This window comes from Solea solea, chromosome 18 (genome assembly GCF_958295425.1).
Source record: "Solea solea chromosome 18, fSolSol10.1, whole genome shotgun sequence".
Lineage (NCBI taxonomy): Eukaryota > Metazoa > Chordata > Actinopteri > Pleuronectiformes > Soleidae > Solea > Solea solea.
This window is the reverse complement of record NC_081151.1, coordinates 15971083-15994100: the sequence shown is the minus strand read 5'-3', so window position 1 is coordinate 15994100 and position 23018 is coordinate 15971083. Positions and strand designations below refer to the sequence as shown.

The 23018-nt window shown below is 40.9% G+C and overlaps 1 protein-coding gene across 6 annotated transcripts in view; it reads right to left on the bottom strand.

The window, feature by feature from the left end:
* numb (NUMB endocytic adaptor protein) overlaps positions 1–23018 on the bottom strand; it is a 55192-nt gene that overhangs the window by 2375 nt on the left and 29799 nt on the right. The window contains exons 2-10 of one of the 6 annotated variants that reach the window (XM_058614980.1): positions 19455–19591; positions 14374–14448; positions 5729–5761; positions 4964–5038; positions 3031–3171; positions 1952–2156; positions 1132–1431; positions 774–917; positions 144–320 (exon numbers count right to left, since the gene is read on the bottom strand). In XM_058614980.1, the coding sequence (XP_058470963.1) occupies positions 144–320; positions 774–917; positions 1132–1431; positions 1952–2156; positions 3031–3171; positions 4964–5038; positions 5729–5761; positions 14374–14448; positions 19455–19580 (1276 nt within the window). In that variant the 5' untranslated portion in view covers positions 19581–19591. The remainder of the gene's footprint in view (positions 1–143; positions 321–773; positions 918–1131; positions 1432–1951; positions 2157–3030; positions 3172–4963; positions 5039–5728; positions 5762–14373; positions 14449–19454; positions 19592–23018) is intronic. The other 5 variants (XM_058614975.1, XM_058614978.1, XM_058614976.1 and 2 more) reach the window with 5 other exon arrangements.

The window sequence follows — 23018 nt, the reverse complement described above, 5'->3', positions numbered from 1 at the left end:
CCCGCTCAGTTGCTGTGGGTGGAGCAGCCAAAGCACCTTCCGAAGTTGTTTGGCAGATCAGATAACAATCCGTCCTCAGTATTGTATTTACAAATGGTCAGGTGCTCTCTGATGGCAATGCGATCACATATTTTACTGCTTACCTGGCTGTGCAGAGGCCAGGGCCCCTGCTGGGGTTTTGGCCCAGGGGTTAGTTTCTCGAGCAGGCAGAGCAGGAGCCATGACTGCAGGGTTAGCAGCAGCAGCAGCAGCTGCAGCGGCAGCAGCGGCCACAGCAGCAGCAGTAGCCGCAACAGAGAAGGCGGGAGCTGTGCCGTTCACTACAGCGGACAAAACACAGATGCTAGTACAAAGCAAGCTTGAGTGACGTGCATCGGTCTTGAGGTTAAGACATGCACGATGCTACTGTGTCATTAACAGTGTGTTAATCACAGCATGGATTTAATTAGGACAAACAGAGCGCAGGCAAATGTTCACCAACAGCAAGCAACATCATTTAAATTCATTTCCTGTGCAGATATACTGTAATGCCTATAAATTCAGCCAAAATGTTTGGGGTGGGAGTTAACAACCGATAATTCTTTTTCTAAATGTAGCAGTTCTGCTTTTGCAAGAGGAAAAAAAAGCCGATTCCAGGCTTTGTTCAGTAAAATAAATGTTTCGCTATGGAATTGGCAAATTCAAAGCTACTTCTTGCATCAATCAAACGAGTTATTCAGCTGTTAATGCTCAATTATCTGTTAGACGTTGAAGGCTACGAGACGAGGCTTTACCTGGTGCAACAGGAGACTGTGGGGACGAGGCTGGTTTGGGCATCGGTGCTGAGGTGAAGGGATCTTCTGGAGGTCCACTGAATGCTGATGTGATCTGAGTACACAACGCACTGATGCTGTCACCTTCACCCTCCAACTCGGGAACTGCAAGAGGACACCAGAGAAAAGAGAGTTTAAACAGAGGAAAACTGTCACAACGGTACATAAGATAAAGGTCATTACTGGATTAGAATACAGAGAATTTATTTGTCTGAGGCCTAGTCCACACATGGGTGGGTATTTTAATAATCCTGTCCACACATGCAAAGTTCTCAAAAACATATTTATCCACATGAAAACAAACCCCACAGTAAATCACCTGTGTTTTTCATGGGGAAGTCAGACTTGCGCTGCAAGTTGGAGGGCAGCTCGTTCATGCGCAGCGACATCTGACGTTTGAAGGGAGACGTTTTCTGACTGAGGGCGGGGAAACCTCTGAAGGAGCCCTGTCTGGCCAGAGCCTCAGCTGGCGCGTGCCTGCGGGGAATGACCTGAGGTCCCAGTGAGGTCATGGAGAGAGGCGGGGAGGACGAGGGCGATGACGAACCACCCGTCTGGTGTCCGGACGAGTTTGTCACACAAATGGCCGAGTTCCCAGCAACCTTCACATCCGTGTCTGCTGTTGGAGAAGAAGCAGAATAATAACAATCACCAACATAACAAGTCACGCAGCTTTAATGTTAGAATTAATTTTTGATTACAAATTAATCCAAATCTATCACTGCTCAACTTATATATAATATTTATTATATAATATTTTAAAAATACCTACCTAAATACTATTGGACAATAAAATAGCATTTCAGAGACATTCATTCTCTCATTTCATAGTAACATCAGTGCTTCAGCTAATTCAAGAAATAAGTTGAGATATTATTTAACATTAAGATTAATAGTAAGTCTTACAATCATAACTTTCTTAGCTTGAAAGAAACTGCTTGTGAGCAAAGAAATCCTCGCAAAGTCTTTTATGAGAGTTTGAAGACACAGTATAGTTTACATTTAGTCTACGTTTCCTGTATTTTAAATGTATTCTCTGTTTTTAGTGTCACATACATACAAAGAAATGGAGCAAAAACACTTCCTGGATGTGGGAAACAAGAGCTTGGTTAAAACTGACTAACACAACAAATACAGACCTTTTTTAGCGTCCTGTAGTTGCCTCATGACTTCCTCCCGCTCTGCCGCCTCTGTCGCCGTAGTAACCCGGAACGAACCCTCGCGGGTGAAAGTGGTTCTGTTGGCGTCAAAGGTTGCCGTGACGCCGCACTCCTTCTCCCGTTTCTGTTTTCGCTCCAGGCAGGCAGCAAACGCACAACCTACAGCGTGACTGAGACGCTCTCCCTGAAAGGAGACAGCGAACAATATGAACTCCATATAAATGTCTTATTTTGAAGTAATTACATCATTGTGATGACTAGTTAGGACTTTTACTTGAATAAACACAACAAAACAATTTACATCAAATTTTGTACCTTCAACTTATTGCCAATATGGCACAGTATCAGTAAAAACCAAATATAAACCCAACCCTAATTAAACAAATTAAAAATTAACATCAAACAGATATTGCAATCATAGGAAATATAAAAGTGCAATAACATTTTTAATTTGTTTTTATTTTTCCTTCTTTTTTTAATGATCTCTACTGGTGTATGCAATTAATATGGTCTCCTTGGTATTTCCTAGTGTTGATAGTAGTAAATACTGCATTTAACAATTGTATTTGTAATATTAATGTACTGCATGAGTGTAGAGCTGCAACTAACGATTATTTACATAATTTAAATAATTGATTAATCGATTAATCGATGAATCATTTGCTCCATAAAATATCAGAAAACCTTAAAAAAATGTTGATCGGTGTTCGTCAAACCTGGAAATTATGTTTTCAAATGTCTTGTTTTGTCCACAAACCAAAATTATTAACTTTTAATGATTTATTTGTTCTCAAGAGCAAAGAAATGAAGAAAATACTCACACTGAAGAAGCTTAAACAATCGGAAATCTTGTTTTAATCATGAAAAAAGCTTTGAACCGATTAATTGATTACCAAAATAGTTGTCGATTCATTTAGTAATCGATTGTTTCAGCTCGACATGAGTGTATTTAGTTTAATCATTATATTCAGTGATATTTCCTGTGATGTGTCATGTACTGTGTGTTGTGCAGAGCCATCTGTTTCTACAGTAAACAGAGGTTCACTGTGATTCCTCACCGAGTCTTTGATGGCCATAAAACAATGGCAGATCCAGCGTCGCGTGGTGCCGTCCCTGCAGATGTAAGAAAACGCTCTCTCAAAGTTCCGGTCTGGAGCACAGAACGACACCTTCTCTATTGTCTGGTCTAAAATCAGGTCCTGCGAAAAAGAAAAAAAAAAAGAGAACAATTACTTTAGTATCATGAGCTTCAAAACTATTGTCAGGGTTAAGTGACTCTCACACCAGTGAGTTTTTAAATGTGGGATGAGTGACTGCAGAGTGAAAAGTGCTTCAGTGAGAGGGTGCTTGAATAACTGAACTACCATCAGCTCCAGAAGAGTCCAACTACAGCCATCACTCACTTTAAGAGCACCAGTGAAAAGTGATCCGGGACTTAATCATTTACATTAAACACTATACAGTAAATAGAAATTAATAACAGAACTTAATGAAGTAAAATTGGTTACATTTGCTCCTTTACACTCAAATAACAATCAGGAAATAAGGAATAAGATTAACAGACACAATATTAGAAACAAATAAAACATATAAAATGAATATGAAACACGAGCATAACAGGAAATATGTGCTTAATAAGACAATTATGACTTTTTAGGTTCAGTGTCGATGACAAACAGAATGTACAAATGTCATTTTTGTACAGAAAAGCAGTTGAAATGAATTGTACTGTTTAAACTGTACGTATGCCGTCAAAGCCACAGGGTTTATAAGAGCAGTTACTCCCCCCGTAGCAGCAGTGAACATGGACTATTGTACCAACTATTCTGCTTTTGCACAAATCATTGACAGTCTACTGGTGTGAAAGTGTGTTGACACCCTGAAGGATGAATTAAACAGTTTGATAGCAACCAGCAGGAATGATTTCCTGTGGCGCTCTGTAGTGCAACGTGGTGGAATGAGTCACTGAGCGAGCGTCTGTGTTGTATGCGGTGCATTGTAATGATGTCCTGAACTTTACTTTTGGGGGAACCAAACAAACACGGCGTCAACACGTAGCACAGCACGGAGGAGCCAGCTCATCCGGAGCAGGACTCCGCTTTTTCAACTACATCCGAAGGACAAAGGACAAGGACACTAATCTACGTTAACCTGGAGACACTCAACAGCGGAGGTGTCTTTGACGCCTACAACACTGTGTCCTCTCAGGTCAACCTTTCACACCTAACAACCTAAAACTGGGTCAGAGGTTAAACGAAACCTGCAACTCTTCAGACAGGTATCCAGCCAACAGAGGCTGAAAAAGGCCACGTTCCATTTACATTGGAACACAGGTATAACGAAATTAGATTAAGATGGAGTAAGAGATAAGTCGACTCTAATTATTATTATTTAATTAATCTATTTCTTTTGCTATTTGTTCAAAATTCCTCAGCTCCACTCCGATCACATACCCTGGTATATAGTATTTCTGATTCTCCTGCTAGGACTACCAGTACAAGGGCACCACAGTTTGAGAACCATGGTACACATGGCTCTAAAGTGTAGCAACATGTCCACAGTTAAAAATTACAACTTTTAACAGTAAAAAATTACAATTTTTAACAGTAAAAATCACATTTCCCCTCTAAAAAAAAAATGAACACGTACAGAAGAGAACACTTGTAAATGTTTGTGTTCTCATCACTACATCTCAGCCAGCAGGTGTGCTGACACTCATGCAGTACCAGTGCTATCCAGCAGGTGTCAATGTAACCTTAACTGTGACACTGTTTGCTCAACTCAAAGCTTCTCCTGCAGGTGTAATGACCACATATTTCTGAATGAGGCCATTTGAAGGTCACGGAACCAGACGTTTGGTGGCTTCATAACCATTATTAACTGCTGCTGCAGCTCAGCAGCTTCCAGCTCAAAAGCTGCACAAGCCACGTGTGCTTCCTCCTACAGCCCTTTGATCGGAGCCTATGATAAAGGACTGGAGGGACTCATTACCTTTGTTTTGTCGTCTACAACACGAAGCCCATCTGCCGACACCCACAACACAGCCCGCACTGGCTTCTTTCCAGCCTGCAAACACACAAAAGGAAGAGGCACGAGTTAAGAAACAAATTAAACTTACTCGCTTCCCTTTGTACCAATCCTTAGTACCTTAAACACACTCACACACACACACACCTGTGAATAAAGAGAAAACACCAGGTAAGAGACAAAAAGGAGACGACACACATCAGGAGTTTGTTGTCTGAGTGCTGCGTCATTCACTATACCCACAGTTTAATAAAAGAAACAAAATGATTGGTATGAGATCTGGTGCACTGATGCAGTCTACAGTGGTGACCTCACTGGTTAGACAATCAAAATATCTGTGTGTGCACAAAAAAGGAAAACGTTCATTCACACAAGCAGCTCATTGTTCCATTCTTGGTTCATGGATAAAGGGCTGAGGGGAGAGAAGGTATACCTGTTAATAGACACACACATACATACACACAGAAAAACACACAAAAAAGTGCCCTACCCCAGCCTAAACCACCCCACCAACACACACACGCACACACACACACACATGCATCATTGTGTTTGTGTCCAGACAGATTTCTCCCGTGCATCACTGTCTCTCTGTGTGTGTGTGTGTTTCCTCCAGCCTTCAGATACAATGAAAGGGTGACGTGTTATGAGAGAGGAGGAAAGAGGAGGAAAAATAATAATGATAATAATAAGGAGAAGCACACTTAGACACACAAAGCAATAACTTACTTTTGCAAAGAATCCTTTGAAGAATTTCCTGTCCTGGAGGGAGGGTGAGAGGGATGGAGGAGACGGAGGGAGGAACAAGGTATGAAAATGTTACCTAGGAAATCTAAAAATGGTCTGGAGCCTGAGGGAAGGGATTTGATTTGGAGGTTTTTGTTTGGTGAAAGTGGAACTGGGTTACGAGTGAGTGAGTGAGTGAGTGAGTGAGTAAGTGAGTGAGTGAGTCAGCGAGTGAGGCCATGGATCAAGAAGCTCTTAACATGATTCCATACTGAGTGAAACTAGGGCTGGGCTATTGTGAGAAAATTTGACAAAATCCCTAATTTTTTTTTCTTTCAAAATTTCCTAATAATTCATCTGTGACATCTTTCCCATCTTTCCCAAATTTAAAAAGCTACAGTTGACACTGATATGAAGGCATGTATTCAAAATACAAGGAACTGGCATAGAATTCTAAAGGAAAACTTTAATAGCTCTTCTTCAATTTAAAGCCCAATTATTTGTGTTACTGCAGAACTCGACCACATTTCCAAATAAATAATAAAAACGATTTTGATTTTGTAAAATAAAATTGCAATTTTTCCGACAGATGCTGCGATTGCAGTTCAATTTGCAATATACCATTTTTCAAGTTCAGTTCAGTATGTACTGTGTTATAGATTTTTTAAAAGATACACCAGGTACAATTAAAATATTTGCAACTATATCCTAATGCAAGAATGAGAACTTGCAGCATTTGCAATCTGCAAAGTGCAATTTAAATTTGAATTGTTTAGCCCTATTTTCATTGTTTCTTACACATCTAAATCCCTTTTATTTATATTTTCCTTGTTTTTTAAAAAAAAAAAAAAAACGAGAGAAACATGAACATTATCAAAAAAATAAAGGTAAAAACTGTATGTAACACAGATAATAAAGCACAAAAAAAAGAAAACTTTTCATGAGCTCCGACTCTCCTACATTGGGACATAAAACTATGGAGGTATTATTTGTACGCCATATTGCTCAGCCCTAGGTGATACTGTGATTGTTATTGTTTTCGTGATGATCAATGTTAGTACTACCACAATGAAAGCTGGTAAACCAAATTACCGTTTCCCCCTGACAGCAGGAAATGACACGTTCTTGTGTGACAGAAACAATATAAAACTACAGTTGAACCACCACTGAAACAGTGGACACCAAGCTGCCTTTAACAGAGGAGACTTTGGTGGGAATAATCCCCAATCCCTTTTTATTCTTTCTCCTCTGACTCCTAGACCAAGACGTGGGTCCTTCAATGGGTGTTCAGCAGACATAAACAGATTTCCACAGATGACACTTTGACCTCTGAGTCCAGCCTGTGACTGTTGCCAGAGTCAGAGGGGTCAAGTTTAGTCCATCTCAACCTCACAAAGACACCACAATGAGACAGAGCCCAACCTAATCTTAATCCCCCCCCTCGCTTTTTTTTAGTTGAGTTCCTCTCCTGCTCATGAGCTGTGAGAAGGAGTGCCACTCTGCTCCTGTTACACAGTCATGGTGGAGACGGCACCGTGTTAATGCATGATTTAACGTGTTAACCACCATCAACACTGCAAATTCATTTGGAATGAGCCAAGCGTGTAATAGTGTGCTTCTGTGTGTGCGTTTTTCTAAAGGCTACATCCATACGACATAAATTCCGGATACGCCTGATGTCCACACTACAAAAGCATTATAGAGCCTTCTTCAAATGGAAAAGTTACCTGAACTTACTTTCCAACTAATGTTTTGATCAACCACAACTCAACTATTGTTGTTGAGTTGTCAACTGTGGAAGAGGTAATGGAAACAAGCTCCATTAAATCATTTCCTTTCACAGTTTCAGTTTTACCTCATCAGTCTATTAAAAAACGTCTTTTTCACCGCTATCGTTTCTCATCAGTAACACTCGCTTTAACTCCACAAAAAAAAACACAGAGGAAAGAATCAACTTTAACATTTGACATTTAAGCATTTATCCAAAGCGACTGACAAGAGAGGAATAAGCTACAACTTCCTGTTGTTTGTTGTTAGTGAATGGCATGATTATTCCATTATTTTGTTTGATTATCCGTAATAGGGCTGCACGATTCTGGTTTATTGCACTCATGAACAACAGATTACACACACTCAATTCAAGTAAAGTGCCAAACAGTGTGATTTCTATAGACCCTGAACATGGCCCTAAATAATGGTCTTATTGGTGTGTCTGTGTTCCTGCACTTGCCAATATGACCAACAGAGGCCATCAGAGACTTGTTTTGCGTGAATGGGGTGAAGTCCGCCATCTCCGATTGCCTTGTTATTATTGTTTTTATTATTATTGTAGTGGCTAAAGTGACATATGGTGTATTTCCACTTGCTGGACTCGTGACGTCATAACCAGGGAAAATGCGTGACGTCGTCAGACTGCCGTCACAGGAAGAGGCACAAGAATCAAACCGAACAATGCCGAACTGTAAGACTTGAAAATATGGGTTAATCTCCGACATTTAGCAAGGAAATGTCTAAAATCTCATAATTTAACAGAAGAGTCTGGTGTATTTCGCGACAGCACTGCTGAAAGCCTGAGATCGTGGGCGGCGAGCCGAATGCTAACCTTTTTTTAGCACAAGCTCGGGTCGGGTAGTTGTGTGATTCTCGTCACTATCACCTGGGTTTTCCCACTTTCTCCTTTGTTCTGTGCCGTACTCAGCGCCAGTGCTTGTTAAATCTCAACTGCAGACGTGATGTAAAGGCGCTTCATATGTTGAGAGAGAAGGCAGGAACAAGGCTGCGTTTGTGGTGAGAAAAAAAATAGGATCGTTTATTTGCGATGCAGCTCAAGAAATAAAATGCAGAAGAATCGTTGGATCACGTGTCGTTGGGGATCGCAATTTTTTTAACGATTTATCGTGCAGCCCTAATCCGTAATTATATTAAAAAGAAACAACTGGAAAATGTCTGGGATTTAATTGATTTACAGTGCATCTATTACCACAAGGTGGCAGCAGCAGTGAGCATTTAGTTAGTGGACTTTGCAGAAGTCATGAAGTTTCCCAGTCTCCCGGGGTCATTAAATGCATCTCATAGCCGCTCCTTTGAACACACTGTGGACCCCGCATTTATCTCACAAGCTCTCATGTGCTTGAATTTCTTGTTTTTCTTGTTTTTCTTGTTTTCATGAAGTGGAGAATTTTCCTCTGTCAAAATTCTGAATCATGTAGCTTTGGCTGCAGCACCGATGCTTTTTTCCTCCCTCACAAAAGGTGGCAGTGAAGTTAGTTTGAAGAAAGCATACACTCTTAGATCTGAAAGAGTTATGGTGTGGAATATGGCTTGTTTCGCATAACTTTTACATATAACATAACATTTGATTAATTGACAAATAATCCCGTCAATTATTTGATTAGAATTTATACTTAGAATGCTAACCCCTTGTGAGCAACATGGGTTTTTAGCCGTGTTCTGTACGTAAATGATTTCTATCTTAAAACTGCATTTTAAAAATGAAAACTTAGTAGTATGGATGTAACCAAAGAAACACACCAACATGCAGATCATGGCGGAGCCTTAACAGCTAGTATTAGTAAGATAGGTGGTTAGGGTTAGGGAAATATTATTTATAGGGTTATGCTAACTGAAATGGGACAGCAATAGTATGGAGGGAGAAGGGAGGGAGGAATTTCTCTGCAAATAAAACCTGCTTAAAAAGACACAAATTAAAAACACCAACAAAAAAGGACAATATTCAGGCTTTTTATCGAGTGTGGCGAGACTGCAGAGTAGGGAAGTTTCCTGGGCAGGAAAACTGAAGTTTGAAAGATCAAAAGAGAAGCAAACAAGACACAAATTATTAAAAAAAAACTAGAGCAGGAAACTTAAAACACCTGTGTGGTAACAAAAAAAAGGATTTATTTGAGTGTACTCGACCTATTTGTGAGAGACAACCTTACCACCCACTAAAAACATTTCAAGTGGTAGAACCAGGCGAGTGGCTTGTACCAAAAACAACACTATCCACCAGCAGGATGTGCGACAAGGAAATCACACGTCTTGTGAAACATTTATGACACAGTCCCACTTTGTGCAACAGGTCACACCTTAGAACAGATATCTCTATCTGTTCACGTCATCCTGGTATTTGATGTGACATTTTGTCAATGTCGACTATCTCAAACAACGGCCCAACATAGAGTTCAGTACATGCCGGGACGAGGGAAGAGTTTGTTTAAAAGATTGTGAAGTAAATGTGTCGCTTCCCACATTTCGCACACTGCGAGTAAAAAGCATTCACAATAAAAGTCTTTCATAGTGAATTTCCATTACAGGAACAATAACGAAGGGGTGAGTCATTAGTGTTTCATGTGAGTGACTTGAAAATGCCAATTAACATCATTTTGATGTCCCGCTAGTCATTATAGGATTTTATTGTTTTTAAGAATCTTATTATGTCTGCCAAGGAGGTTATGTTTTGGCTGTATTTGTCTGTCTGTGAGCGGCACACCAAAAATGAGTAACCGATGAATTTTTATAACAATTTTGGGGAATGCAAACAGATTCAGGAGTTATTTTTTTTAATAACCTTGTGAAATAGAGGAGTATGTTGACACAGTTGACACTGTTGATACACGCTCTCCAAGTGCTTTCTCTAATTTATTTATTTTTTTAAATGTCCACTATATTACAATTATCCCATCTGCAATACAAAATAATATCTTTATGAAGAAAATGTACGTACGGTCAAGTGATTTTAATGTGATTTTAGAGAAATTGTCTGATCAAAATAAAGTGTAGTGTAGTGAATAGTTCATATTTTGGTCAAGATAATCCTGACATTACATTTTTATATCGTCCAATGCTTACATGCAGCAAAAGCAGTCTTCACTGAAACTGCCAGCTTACATAAACATCATCTAATGGATTTGGGTATGTTGGCAGTGATGTACCCTGAGGCCACTGGGTGTTGATGTACAAATACAATTGAAATTCTTTCAGCATGTCAGCATCTTGCAGGCTTGCCTCACCCAGTCTGCACAGAGGAAACACTCCTGCTTGCTTTAAGATCCTGAGTAACAGTTAAAACACTCCCACTGCTCAAACCTAGAGTATACCTCCAACCCTGGGCCACAGGCCAACAGCAATAGCAGGAAGTGACGTCATGATGACAACACAAAAGGGCAGCTTGGAGGTTGACGAAGCCGCAATGCAGACTCCTCCTCCTCCTCCTCCATCCTCCCCTGTGAGTCACAGGTCAGAGAGACGCGAGAAAACTCATTATAGACCCAAAGGCTGCTGGGAAAAACCAATGGTGTTGACTCGGAGCTATAGCTGTCACACACACATAAACACACACTGAGTGACATCTAGACCACCAACACATGCCCTCCAGCACGGGCCTCATCCATGGAATTTTGAACACTCTTGGTTTTTAATCTCGCTCCGCGGCCCATGACCGTAACGCCTGATGCTGCCAGATCCAGATTGTGGTGCTGATGTGGCTGCTGTCTGGTAGATGTTAGCTGATTTTCAGGAAACAGCATCCTATGCTTCCCCACACTTGAGATATTAAGTGGCTACAGGTGTGGGCCTGGTTCCTGGGAAATGTAGTTATTAGTTTGTGGTAGTGATTGTATTAGTTGCATGGCAACAGTGAGCTACAAGTAAACTAATTAAAGAGTCTGTTCAGAAGACCTGGGATCCATCAGGACCTTGCTAATTGTACATCTGTTTAGAGGAGGCCGGTGGTTGTGGTTTGGCCAAGACAGTTTAGCTCTTACATGGAGGACTGGCATCAGAGGTGTTTATAGTTGAAAACAGTAAGGACTACAATCGCATTCCCATTTTTCAAAAGTAAGATTCGAAAAGCTGACCTTATATATGCATGTTTAGCTTACTAATGTCTAGCTATAGAACTCCAGGATCTGATGTTACACAATCCTGTCTTGCAACAGTCAGAATCAAAACAGCACTATTTTGGCAGGAAAGTGTGCTGTCCACATTCATAGATGTATATAACCTGCAGCATGTATACAAGGCAATATGTCTCTTTTCCAGCTGTTTTCATAAAACGTGAAGATTGTGGATTGCTGTTGTGGATAAGCAGCATTTCATCGGACCACAAAAGATCCCGTGACACAGCAGAGGTGGATCACTGCCATCAAATGTGGGAGTGTAGAAGACAGAGCATACTGATGGTAATTCACAGGTAAGCTATTCTGCTTGTATAGTAATCACTTCATATCAGGTACAGAATCCACATTTACTGACTTTAATGTCTTGTTTATTTGACATGATTGTATTGCAATAACTGATTGTTCTCCAGAGTTGGAAGATGGAAAGTTTATCAGATACCTGAAGACATCAAAATACTTAAGGTCTGGAATAAAGTCCTATCTGGCTGTTTCCATACATATTAAGAGCACCAGGGGGCAGTATATGGGTCAGATATCAGTATCAGCCTGTCAGGCTCTGCCATATATTGCTTGATCTTTAAGGAATTAAAGTATAAAGTGAACTCTGACGACTTGAATTTTTGCAGAGGCTTTTACCTACCAACATGGCAGTATAAACAAACCGAGTCATGTGACGTCCGGAGCTTCTGCTTCAGTGATGTTTGTGTTTCTAACTTGTGAAGACACTTAGTTATGTTTTAATACTGTATTTATCTCATATAACTGGAGATAAATTGACTGAAACATTCAGCAAATGACAAGAATAAAATACAGACCTCAAATGTAATATTGTCCAAAACACCTTTTTAACAGGTTTAACAGACACAGGACAAAGTCAGGCAGCCTGCAAACTTAACAATTCTCTTGTTGTTTGAAAGTCACTGAATTATAAAACTAACCATAATGGAAAGAGAACTAGAATAATGGAAATGAAAGTGGAGAGCGACGCAGTGCAGCACAACCCTCTTGTTATTTTGCTGCTCTCACCCCCACTGCTGAATGTTTGTGAATAATATTAATATTACTGAATATTTTTTTTTTTAAAGTGATGAAGATTCAGTGATTTGTTTATTGATGGCATCTCTATATGAGCAGAAGATTCAACAATGAGACAAGAGTGCTTAAGTGCCTTCACTGGAGTGAATGCACACCATCATGTAGAGTATGCATTTCCCAACCAGCAGTGATTGTTTTCCAGCATTTCCTGTAAGACAAGCCCCTCAGGCAAACAGGTAAAATGCTAAGTCAATACCAAAACTCGACTGGATGAAGGCTTCTTCTTGAGAGAGATGATGGTGAAGAGGTAAAAAAAAATAAGAAGAAGAAATGATTCCAGTCTGACTCACATTTTGAAGGAGGATGGCGTCAATAAAATCGTGTCTCTGCAAGCTCACGAATAAGTTCTGTGGGTAACGAGGGCGTGAGGAGCAAAATGTCAGAGGAAACCAGAGGAGGAAATGTCTCCAGGTTGAGGAGGGCCACGCCTCTGGGCTCTGTGTACATCATGTGACCAAAACAAGCACCAGTGTGTGAGTTTATCAGGCTTGTATGCATGTGGGGGCGTGAATAATCAAGCGTGTGTCAAGTTGGGTGTTCATGCTCTAGTGTGACACCATGTTGTACATATGTTCTCTAATTCTCCAATTTGTATTCAGCATCTTATTGCTCTATTTCAACTAGTATCCAATGATTTCCCGCCTCTAGGGTCACAGCGATCCACATACTGCATTTGATTTGGCAGACATTTTACGCCGGATGCCATTCATGACGCAACCTCCCCATTTAGGGGAGCAAAGGGGACCTGTCGAGCCTTTGACCTGTCGGGATTCAGGCCGGCGACCCTCCAGTTCTAAGCCAAGTTTCCTTTCCACTCGGCCATGGGCTGTCCTAAAGTTCTTAAACCAACAAATGGCTCCGACAGCTCATGAGTAACACATATCAATGCAGCCAAGACTTTGATCAAATGGTTTTATGAAGCAACGCGTGTATGTATGTATTGATAACGAGGGAAGCAGGGTGTGACATCTCATTCACTATGACTCATTTTAAATTGAAACTGAAAGCTTATCACCGGTGCTTCAGGCAGGAATTGCGTAACCGCGTTGTCATGCGTTTCTCCTACTGAACCGGCTCCAGTCTCACAGAAGACAACCCCAGAAACAGACCTGTTGACTCACGTTTGGCCCCGACTTCAGAGTCATGGCCCCATTTACCTGTGGGACTTTGTAATCTGGGAGGGGCCTTGGCAAAACGACAAAATGGAAAAGCAATTGCTCCACAGTTTCCACCCTCCCTCCATGTTCCTTCCCCTGCTCCTCAAATTGGAATGTGCTCCTTTTTGTTGCTGTCTGCTCTAACTGAGAGAGAGAGTGTGTGTGTGTGTGTGTGTGTGTGTGTGTGTGGAGACAGTGGGATAAGTTTCGGACCCTGACACCCTTCAAAGGTTGTCCTAAGGTCACGTTGGGTGGAGACCGTCACTGACAAATCATCTACACTCTGGCAAACTAGGCAGGAATAAACACTGATGTAAGACTACGAGGAACAGAACAACGTACTGACAGCAGAAGGTGGGCTGCCATAAAACAGATGTTAGGCAAAGTCAGCAGAGTTCTGGTATCACAGAGGAGGAATTTCATGGTGGGAAAAAGATAAAAGAGAGAACAGAAAAGAAAAAGAACGAAGCCTTGTTCCTGGAAGTCGAGTGAAACTTACCGTCTTCAGCCGCTTCACTGCATCCTCACATATGTGCATCCCCCTGGACTCCTCCACCTCCACATGTCCCAGGTACTGCAGAGCAAAAAGGAAAAGATAGACTGAGTGAAAGCAGGGAGAAACTTTTCCAGTGACTCTCTGCACTGAAAATTAAATGAGGCAGCTAAAATAAACTCTGGAAATAGGTTGGATATCTAGTACACTGTGACTGGTGATTTATAAATCTGGTTAATCACAATTTTAAGGTCAACCACAGTTCAATTGCTCCCCCGTTGGATGCTAATTTTGAAATATGGCAGAAAGGAAAACAATATAAATGGATAAATGCTGATGTAAACAAGTGACTCTATGGAAAAAGGATTACACGGGTAAAACAAATCAGAAAAAAAAGAGACAGGCTGGTTCCACATCTTTCACCAAATTTGAATTGGTAGATGCCTCAAGTTTGAATTTTGTTCTCAGTTATTTGCACCAGCTGCTTAAGAGTTGCACCAGTGTATTTATATATGCCACTTTATCCTTCATTTAAATGTATTATTTTGTTTTTTTTATTGCCATTTTCCTTTAGTAAAGTTGAGAAGACACAGAATTTCATTACTAGTAATAACGTTGCATTGTTACATGGAAATAAAGAATCTTGAATCATTCATGTAGACTTGGAAATGTGATCAGGTTTAGATGATTCATTTAAAGTGGTTCCACTTGGCAGAAAAGTAATGTAAAATAATTGTTAGTTTTTTATTTTGAGTGCACAATTATCTGAATGTATGACTTATGTTTATTAACACATAATAAGTCATTACATCAGTAGCAGGTCTTCTATACTGAGGCTGCCATTTTCTCAATTTTTAATAAACAAACTAACATATTCACCTGTAACATATTACATCACCAATAAATGTTGCCAAATACTGCACAATACACCTATAATGGACAGATATCCAGCAACTGAATCGCACAGCTTGTGAACATCATCCTGGTCATGTTTTTCATAATAATAATTATATATCATCAAATGTCTCGGCCAACCAACAGAACCTAAGTATATTCAAGGTATTATCGCGTATGAAAGGTAATTAACCTCCCATCTGGGAGGTTAGTTTGCTGCAAAAAAAAAGAGCTTGTTTCATGAATACAGTTGTAGGAAATTCATTTTCTATCACTTTAACCGTTAATCAACGGAGAGCAGTTAAATTACAGGTGTAGCTGCTGTTTTGATCTTTCCAGACTTATTTCCCTTCTCTGTGCTTTCACGTGAAAAGAAACATTAGCATAAATGCCACACAGTTAACAAGGTAATTATTATGTAGCTATCTAGTAAATAATATTCTCAATATGACAGATTTGCTGTACTGTATGTCACTACCACCTCAGACGCAGCTCAGGACTTTGACACCATACATTCACTCTGATGAACATTTTCCTGGAGGAAAGCCTGAGCTCCAACCACGTCACCGCTGACCTCTCCTCCTCCAGCTCCACCCTCCCTCCTTCCCTCCCTGGCTTCCTCCTTGACACCCTGCTGCATGTCACTTCAGACTCAGAACCCTGACCGCTCCAGGAGCCATTGTGCCTGACAGGAAGTCCTTACCCTTCCCTTATAGATACACACAAGGCGGGTGACGCCGGCCCGCGCCTGTCACCACCCTCTCCCCCTGCTATTTTAAGACATGCGACGCCACAACTCTGATTCACACCAACGATGCACTAGAACACATGTGTGCACACGCTCATGAATGTAAAAACACATGCATGTTAGAGACAACTGCTGTGAGGGCGAGGAGGAGGCAACTGTTGGTAAAGACTGTGGAAGCAGCAGCAACATCGAGGATGTGACTGCCAGGAGAAGAGGCTGAGGCTTTTTAATCGATTCATCTGTCCATCATTTTCTACTAATCAGTTAGTTGTAGGTTGTTGTTATGTCAACAAACCAAAACTATTCAGTTCTAACTATTTCTAAGTAGTTTGCCTTTAATTGTATAATCACTTGCTCATTCATTACATTCATTTTACAACCTTTAAACTGCAAAGCTGGTTTAGTCAGATATTAGATTTTTCCCTTTCTGAGTGATTTTTAAACAGAGCAATACATATACCAAATATTGTATCATCCCTATTGAAAGCAGTGTTTCGAACTGCGACCAGATCATTTCAGCTGTTTTTCAGCTCTGTATCTTTGGCAGTAGTCTGCTTTGTAACACGCCTAAAAATCACATTACATGCAAGTAAACAGGGCATTAGCATGCAGGTGCCAACAGGGAGTCGATGCTTTCCTCTGCGGGATGACGATAAACATGATTTGATGCCCTTTCCTTCTGCTTAAGAGAATGTAAATATGTTTTGTTCAGAGCTGATAGTTAAGGCTAAGAAGAACCAATCAAGAGGCGATTTCATTTTTGCCCACAATCAAAAACACAGCCCCAAAACAAAAATGCACCAGCTGGGTTTTTAATCTCAAGTGTTGCATGTCACTCCTGCTAGTATGCAGCTGGCAACAAATCTCTGGATGCTTCAATGTTCACATTTAATAGGTGCACTCAATTAAAACAAATTAAATGATTGAAATGAATATCTCCTGAACAGCATGTTTTTACATTAAGGGTAATTTGGTTCTTAATCCCCAGTTTATTTGTGGACTCACTTGCCACTAAACCCACTGCGGGCCTGGATGTAGTTTATCTACATTATGATATCTGCATTAATGTGCCATTGGAGTGAGTGTGTGTTTTTGTTTAGTGAGGAATGACCTCAGAGGAGCTATCTTATTTACATTTTTTAGTCCCTGGGGGTAAGTTAGTGGTGTGGAGGGCCGGCGGAGTTAACATAAACACAGTGAATGAAACGCTGGGGTGCGTTTAAATCCACGTTACGTAAACATCTGAAGCAGCTGATAAGGAGGAGCAAAAAATGTGAAGTCAGGACTGCAGAGCAGTTAGAAATAACAGCCCTGCATTGTTTGAATCTTCTTGTCTGTCTCATTAGTTTGTTTGAATGTAAACCTGCCATTCATTTCCTTCTTGTCCATCTCTTTAGTTCGTAAACAACACGCAGATGCAGTTTCATTTAAACTCTACCTAATGTACCTTCAGCCATCTCATAAACAGACATTTACATGCAAAAAAAATCTACATTTGTACATAAAAACATTATTGTTTGTCCAGAACAAATTGTACAAAGCAAAATACACTTGCTGTATGACAGGTTAAAGGCTCAGTCCCACAAATAACCTCGAACTTGGTGTCAAAGATGAGACAGTGAAGGGAAAATCCCTATAATAACTTTCACCAACAAGCGTCACCACAAACCCTCTTTTTCTCCGTACATAACTTTGACTCCTCGATAATCTACTTGTTATACTGCAATGTGTGGCTTTCAGTGATTAATCCACTGCAACTATTTCAACCCACACAAATGAGCTCCTTTCAGCCACCAAGAGCAGGCGATGAGAAGCAGGAGGGGGAGGAGGGAGACACAGGAGTAGCATGGTAGGTTGCACCGGCAAAGTGCAGAGGGACAAAAAAATGCTCTTAGAGGAGCGTGAGGCTGCAGAAGTAATCAGGGTAATCGAAATCATCTTAATAATTTCTTTTTAAAGGAAAGAAAAGACATTTCTTTGGACCAAACAAGTAATAAATAAATCGAGATAATAATTGACAGAATAATCAATTATGAAAACAATCCATAGTTGCAGCCCTAGTTATTTTGGAAAACAAAAGCATATATGTACCATAAGAAGTAACCATACTAAAAACTACAAACAATTTGTGCATTCAAAATAGAAGAGGGTGCTAAATTAAAACAAAATGTAAGAACACCCCGTACATCTGGAGGAGTAGAGTAGTTACTCGTAGACGAGTCTATCTTTGAACACAGCGTTAAGAGAATTTATGGGGAGCATTAGGTCGCTGGAAAGGTATGTATGAACACGTGTGTTTGAAGGAACATTTGGAAGAGCGCTTAGAGGAAACATTCAATGCTGGGCATTTCACACACCGTTAATACACAGGGGCTGAACGATCAATAGAAATGTTATTGAAATTGAAATAAGAGCACATGCTACAGTATATCCACTTCACAGGGGCTAGAACCTTTAATTAAAATGTCACAACACAGCATTAATATAAAGGATTGTAATGCTACACAGATACCTCAGCCTACAAGTCGGAGTCTCCAGATGTAAGGGAATATGCTTGTTTGGTCCAAACCAGTGCAAAAATCACCTCATCATCATTTTTTTCTCCACTACCTTCCTTCCTCTGTGCTGTAAAGGTATTTCAAATTCCCCTTTCTTACACAAAAAACAAGCACAGTTAACAACAACTGGTCTGCAACAATTATTGTTGTCCTTTTATTCGACTAATCAAATTGTTTGGTCAATGAAATGTCTGGAAAAAACTAAACAATTGTTCAAAGTGACAAAGTCACAGCAAAAATAATCTTTTTTTTCCCTGGTTTTCTTTGTCATAGATGAGCAAAAAACACATTTCAAAAGCTGAAAAATCAGGGAACTCATTTTAATAGAAAAAATATCTAGTGACCGACTACAGAGTTCAACTTTCTTGACTCTGAGGTTTTCAATTCCTCTCTAACCTGGTCAAGGTGATCATAAGACTCATGTGATCAGAAGGAAGTGTACCTTTGTGCCTCTGTTTTTGGAAGTGAAAAGGTTTTGTTGCCACAATACAGTAAACTCTCCACTCCCATCAACCGCAGCACTTCAGGTCGAGCAGTTATGACTGCACATTCAAAGATCCGCTGCACAGAGCCCTGTGAATCATTTCGTTCATTTACCAGGTGCAATTGGACGTCTTTATTACAAATGTTGTATATTTTAACTCTCACTTCATTGTGCACACATATCCCACAGGTTTGGAAGGCTACAGCAGATAAAAAATGCAACCTAGATAAAAGCGGCGCTCACACCCCCTGACTGCTTGTGATTAATCACGGGCAGCGTCCTTGGGGAGCCGGGCGACATGCGAGTTACTCTGAAGTACGAGTGTGCCATAGTAAGGTCAGCGTGAGATTTGTGCGTTTGCAGGTGTGTTTATGTGCGAGGAAAAAAACAAGGGGGGGGTCACCTTGACTGCGAAGCTGCATTTGCCGCTGCGGACCGCCTCCTCGTCCGTCTGCCACTGGTGTGGCCGACTCGACTCCGGCACGTAGATGTCTTTCTTCCGGCGGAAGCTCTGCCGTAGCTTATTCATCGCTGAGCTCCCTGTGAGGAGGAAAAAACACTGATGAAAACTGAGTGAAATAAAAAGATACAGATGGAAAAAAGTGCCAAAAAAGCCAACAGCAAACATTAAAGTCTGGGTAATGTCAGAGTCAGACTACACGCATTTTCAAGTGATTTGGTTTGGATTTGACAACAGAGTGCTCTGAAGCAGAGTAACATACAGACATAAACATGGCGAAGAGGAGGAGGGATGCTGCTTCTGTTGAGCTTTGGCAAAAACTTCGCCCCTGCCTCTTTGACGTCTCTACCACGACAAAGTTAAAAAACAAAAATGTCGGTTACAAATAGCGGAGGCACTGAATAGTGGGTAATGATTGTAACTCCTTGACTCCTCCCACCTCTGCCGATGACCTATGAACTTGTGCAGTGTTGTGAATAATGATTGGTCTGGGGTCATACTTGTAGTGCTGCCAGTCCCCAAACAAGACGGCAGGAATCCGTGCCACTGTGATTGAAGAATGATTAAAACAGTTGCTAAGTGGCAACCAAAGCAGCTGAACGTTGCCGTTCAGTGTTTTATTACCATAAACCCTGTGGTATCAAACCACTTGTTTAACAAACAAGAAGAGAAGCATTATTTTCACTATTTTGATGGCAGTTTAACATCATACTGAACACAAACACAGAGCTGGTTTAGCGACAGTCCTGCTCTCCGTCTCCCTCTTCCTCTATCAGTGGTACTGCGGCCTCACAGCAGAAGTCAGCAAACTACGGTTCTGGCGTGTAACCCGGCCATATTTTTTTAGACACACCTTAAAAATCGTGAACAGAACACGTGAGAGAAACTGTTCTCAGTCTTTCAATATTCCTTTACTCCACACGTTCTATTTTCTAAAAAATCAAATGGATGAAGAGGAGAAACTCTGCATTTGATCTACTCTGTCTTGCAAGTCAGTTCACGTGCGGTTAATTGTGTATGTCAACAGGATTGACTCAGTATCCTGTGTTTAATGAACGACAAGAAGTCGATGATTGTGCAGGACAACAGCGCTGCACGGCCACCGTTTAGTGCCAGTAAATAGGCATGTTTAAAAACAGACATTGGCGCTCAACACAGTAAACGGCTGTCTTTTGCAAGGAGGAACAAAAGTGTTCGAGCCTGAGTCATTAAAGAGTTGTGAGTCAATGCAGCTTAAATAAACAAAGCCCCCTAAATAAAGTCTGCTCCTCCCACTGAGAAGTTCCGACAGCACCAGAGCAACAATTTCACAGCTAAACAGCATCTGCAGACAATTTTAGGCTTGTTTTTTTACAACATAATTGAATGTTCAATTACTATTTGTGACCAACTACAAATACCAGGGACATTCATTAGGATCGACATATAAATAATGAAATTACTTGACTTGCTGCTCCATCTCCTTCAGCAGCTCAGGCTGTAGCCTAGATCATCCATGACAAAATAATTGGACAGATCAGCTAATCACACTGGTCTGTCTCTTCTGTTTAGAGGACGCTGGTCCTCTAATAGATCCGGTCCAGGCTGTCTTTGTGTATCTGCACGATGAGCTCTTTTGAGTCTTTCGAAATACTTTTAATGGAACGAACACCATGCGAACTAAGCAACAATCCTTCTCCCTGTGCACAGATTCATGTACTGCACACAAGAAAATAGGATTTTTTTACCCTCGAAATAAGAAGAAAAATAGAAAATCAGTTTATGGCACTCAAAATGTACTGCCGGGATTTGACACTACACTAGGGCTGAACGATATGGACAAAATTTCATATCTCGATATTCATGCCAGATATCTCGATATCGATATGATACGATATGACTACGGGTTCAGTGAAAACCAAGCATTTTTCAGAAAAATAAAAACATTATAATACAAAAGACTGTGGAAACTTTCCACATGGAAAGTGCAGTTTTATTGATGAGAACTCACTGTGAGACTGTGTACACGGGTACCATGTCTTTTGCAATGTGGTATGTTATAGCGTCTGTAACGCTTTTATGTCCGGTGGACGTCGACTCATACGGTGTAACGCTACTGAACGCATCAGTAAACACACTTTGCTTGGGCTTCTTTTGGGATGACTGAGAAGTCCCCGGTGTTTCTCTCATTGTAATACACTCTTCGTGCAGCACGCGATGGTGTTGTTTCAGGTGGTGAAACATGTTTGTTGTGCTACCTCGCTTCGTCGCAATTTTCGCCAAGCACGACCTGCACAACACCTCGCTCTGGTTGACATCATCCTTTTTAAATCCAAAATCGCCACCGGCCGCATTATCTTCCACGCTCATGTCACTTTCTTTCCCGTTGTGTATGTCGTGTGTGTGTGTGTGCGCGCGCGCGTCTCAGTGTCCGTCTCCCTCCCGCCCTCCTATGTTTGTCATTGGTTGGCTTCAGCTGTCGATCCACAGCAAGCATGAAATAAGGTTTGTGGTTGGCTGGCCGCAGTGGTGCATTCAAGGGCAATCGTAAAAATGAAGTTTATTGTGCCAGAAATGTACATGGAGGGCGAGCGCGGGGGAAAATCTATATTGTTTATATCGTTGCTTTTGCGATATGAATATCTTGAATGTTCATATCTAGATATCGATACGATAACGATATATCGTTCAGCCCTACACTACACCATGAATCAGACTAAATGTACATCATTAAACAGACTGTAAGTCCTCTTGGCTTCGGGGGGGAATCGTAGGTGCAAAAAAGCAAAGACCCAATTAAATTTTGCTGATCCAAACTAGATCTGAGAGGTGCATCAATCAGAGGAAAGCAGGCTCATGTGTCTTGGACCAAGTCATAACTAGAGCCATTCAGCCATGCAATTCTGACTTTCAGCACATGAGCAGAGAGCATATTCCTTGACTAACAAGTCACACCCACCAAGTTGTCAGCTGATGATTATCTGGCGGGATTAAAAGGTTTTTAATCCACAAGATACAACTGTCGGCTCACATACACACACAGGAACAAGCAGAAACCCTCATGCACATGCTCATGCACATGCACATTTACACCTACTTAACTACCACACACACTGGCTGGACTGAACCGTCTGATTGCATAATGCATCCTGTCCTGTGAGGCAGTAATGGCTGCAGGTAGAAAGTGTGTTTGAGGTGAGGCTGTCTTATCGGTCTGTTTCAGGCTCCGGCTCTGTGGGCAGCACACAATGAAGCACTGAGTCGCAACCAGGCCACCGAAACGCACACAAACACATCAAACTTCCTTCTGTCACTAAAGGAAGAACATTGACTGAGAAAACCTCAGTAAAAACATGCTGTAAAGCAACCACATTTTATTAAGTAAATACGACTTCTAAATAACAGCTAGTCATTTGGCCAAATTAGTTTGAGAGTGGCCAAGCTCACATACCAGAGACTGATTTCACACAGAGATGTTGGCTTTAGTTGGTGGATTTTCGTCACGTCTTCTGTAATAAAAACTATTGT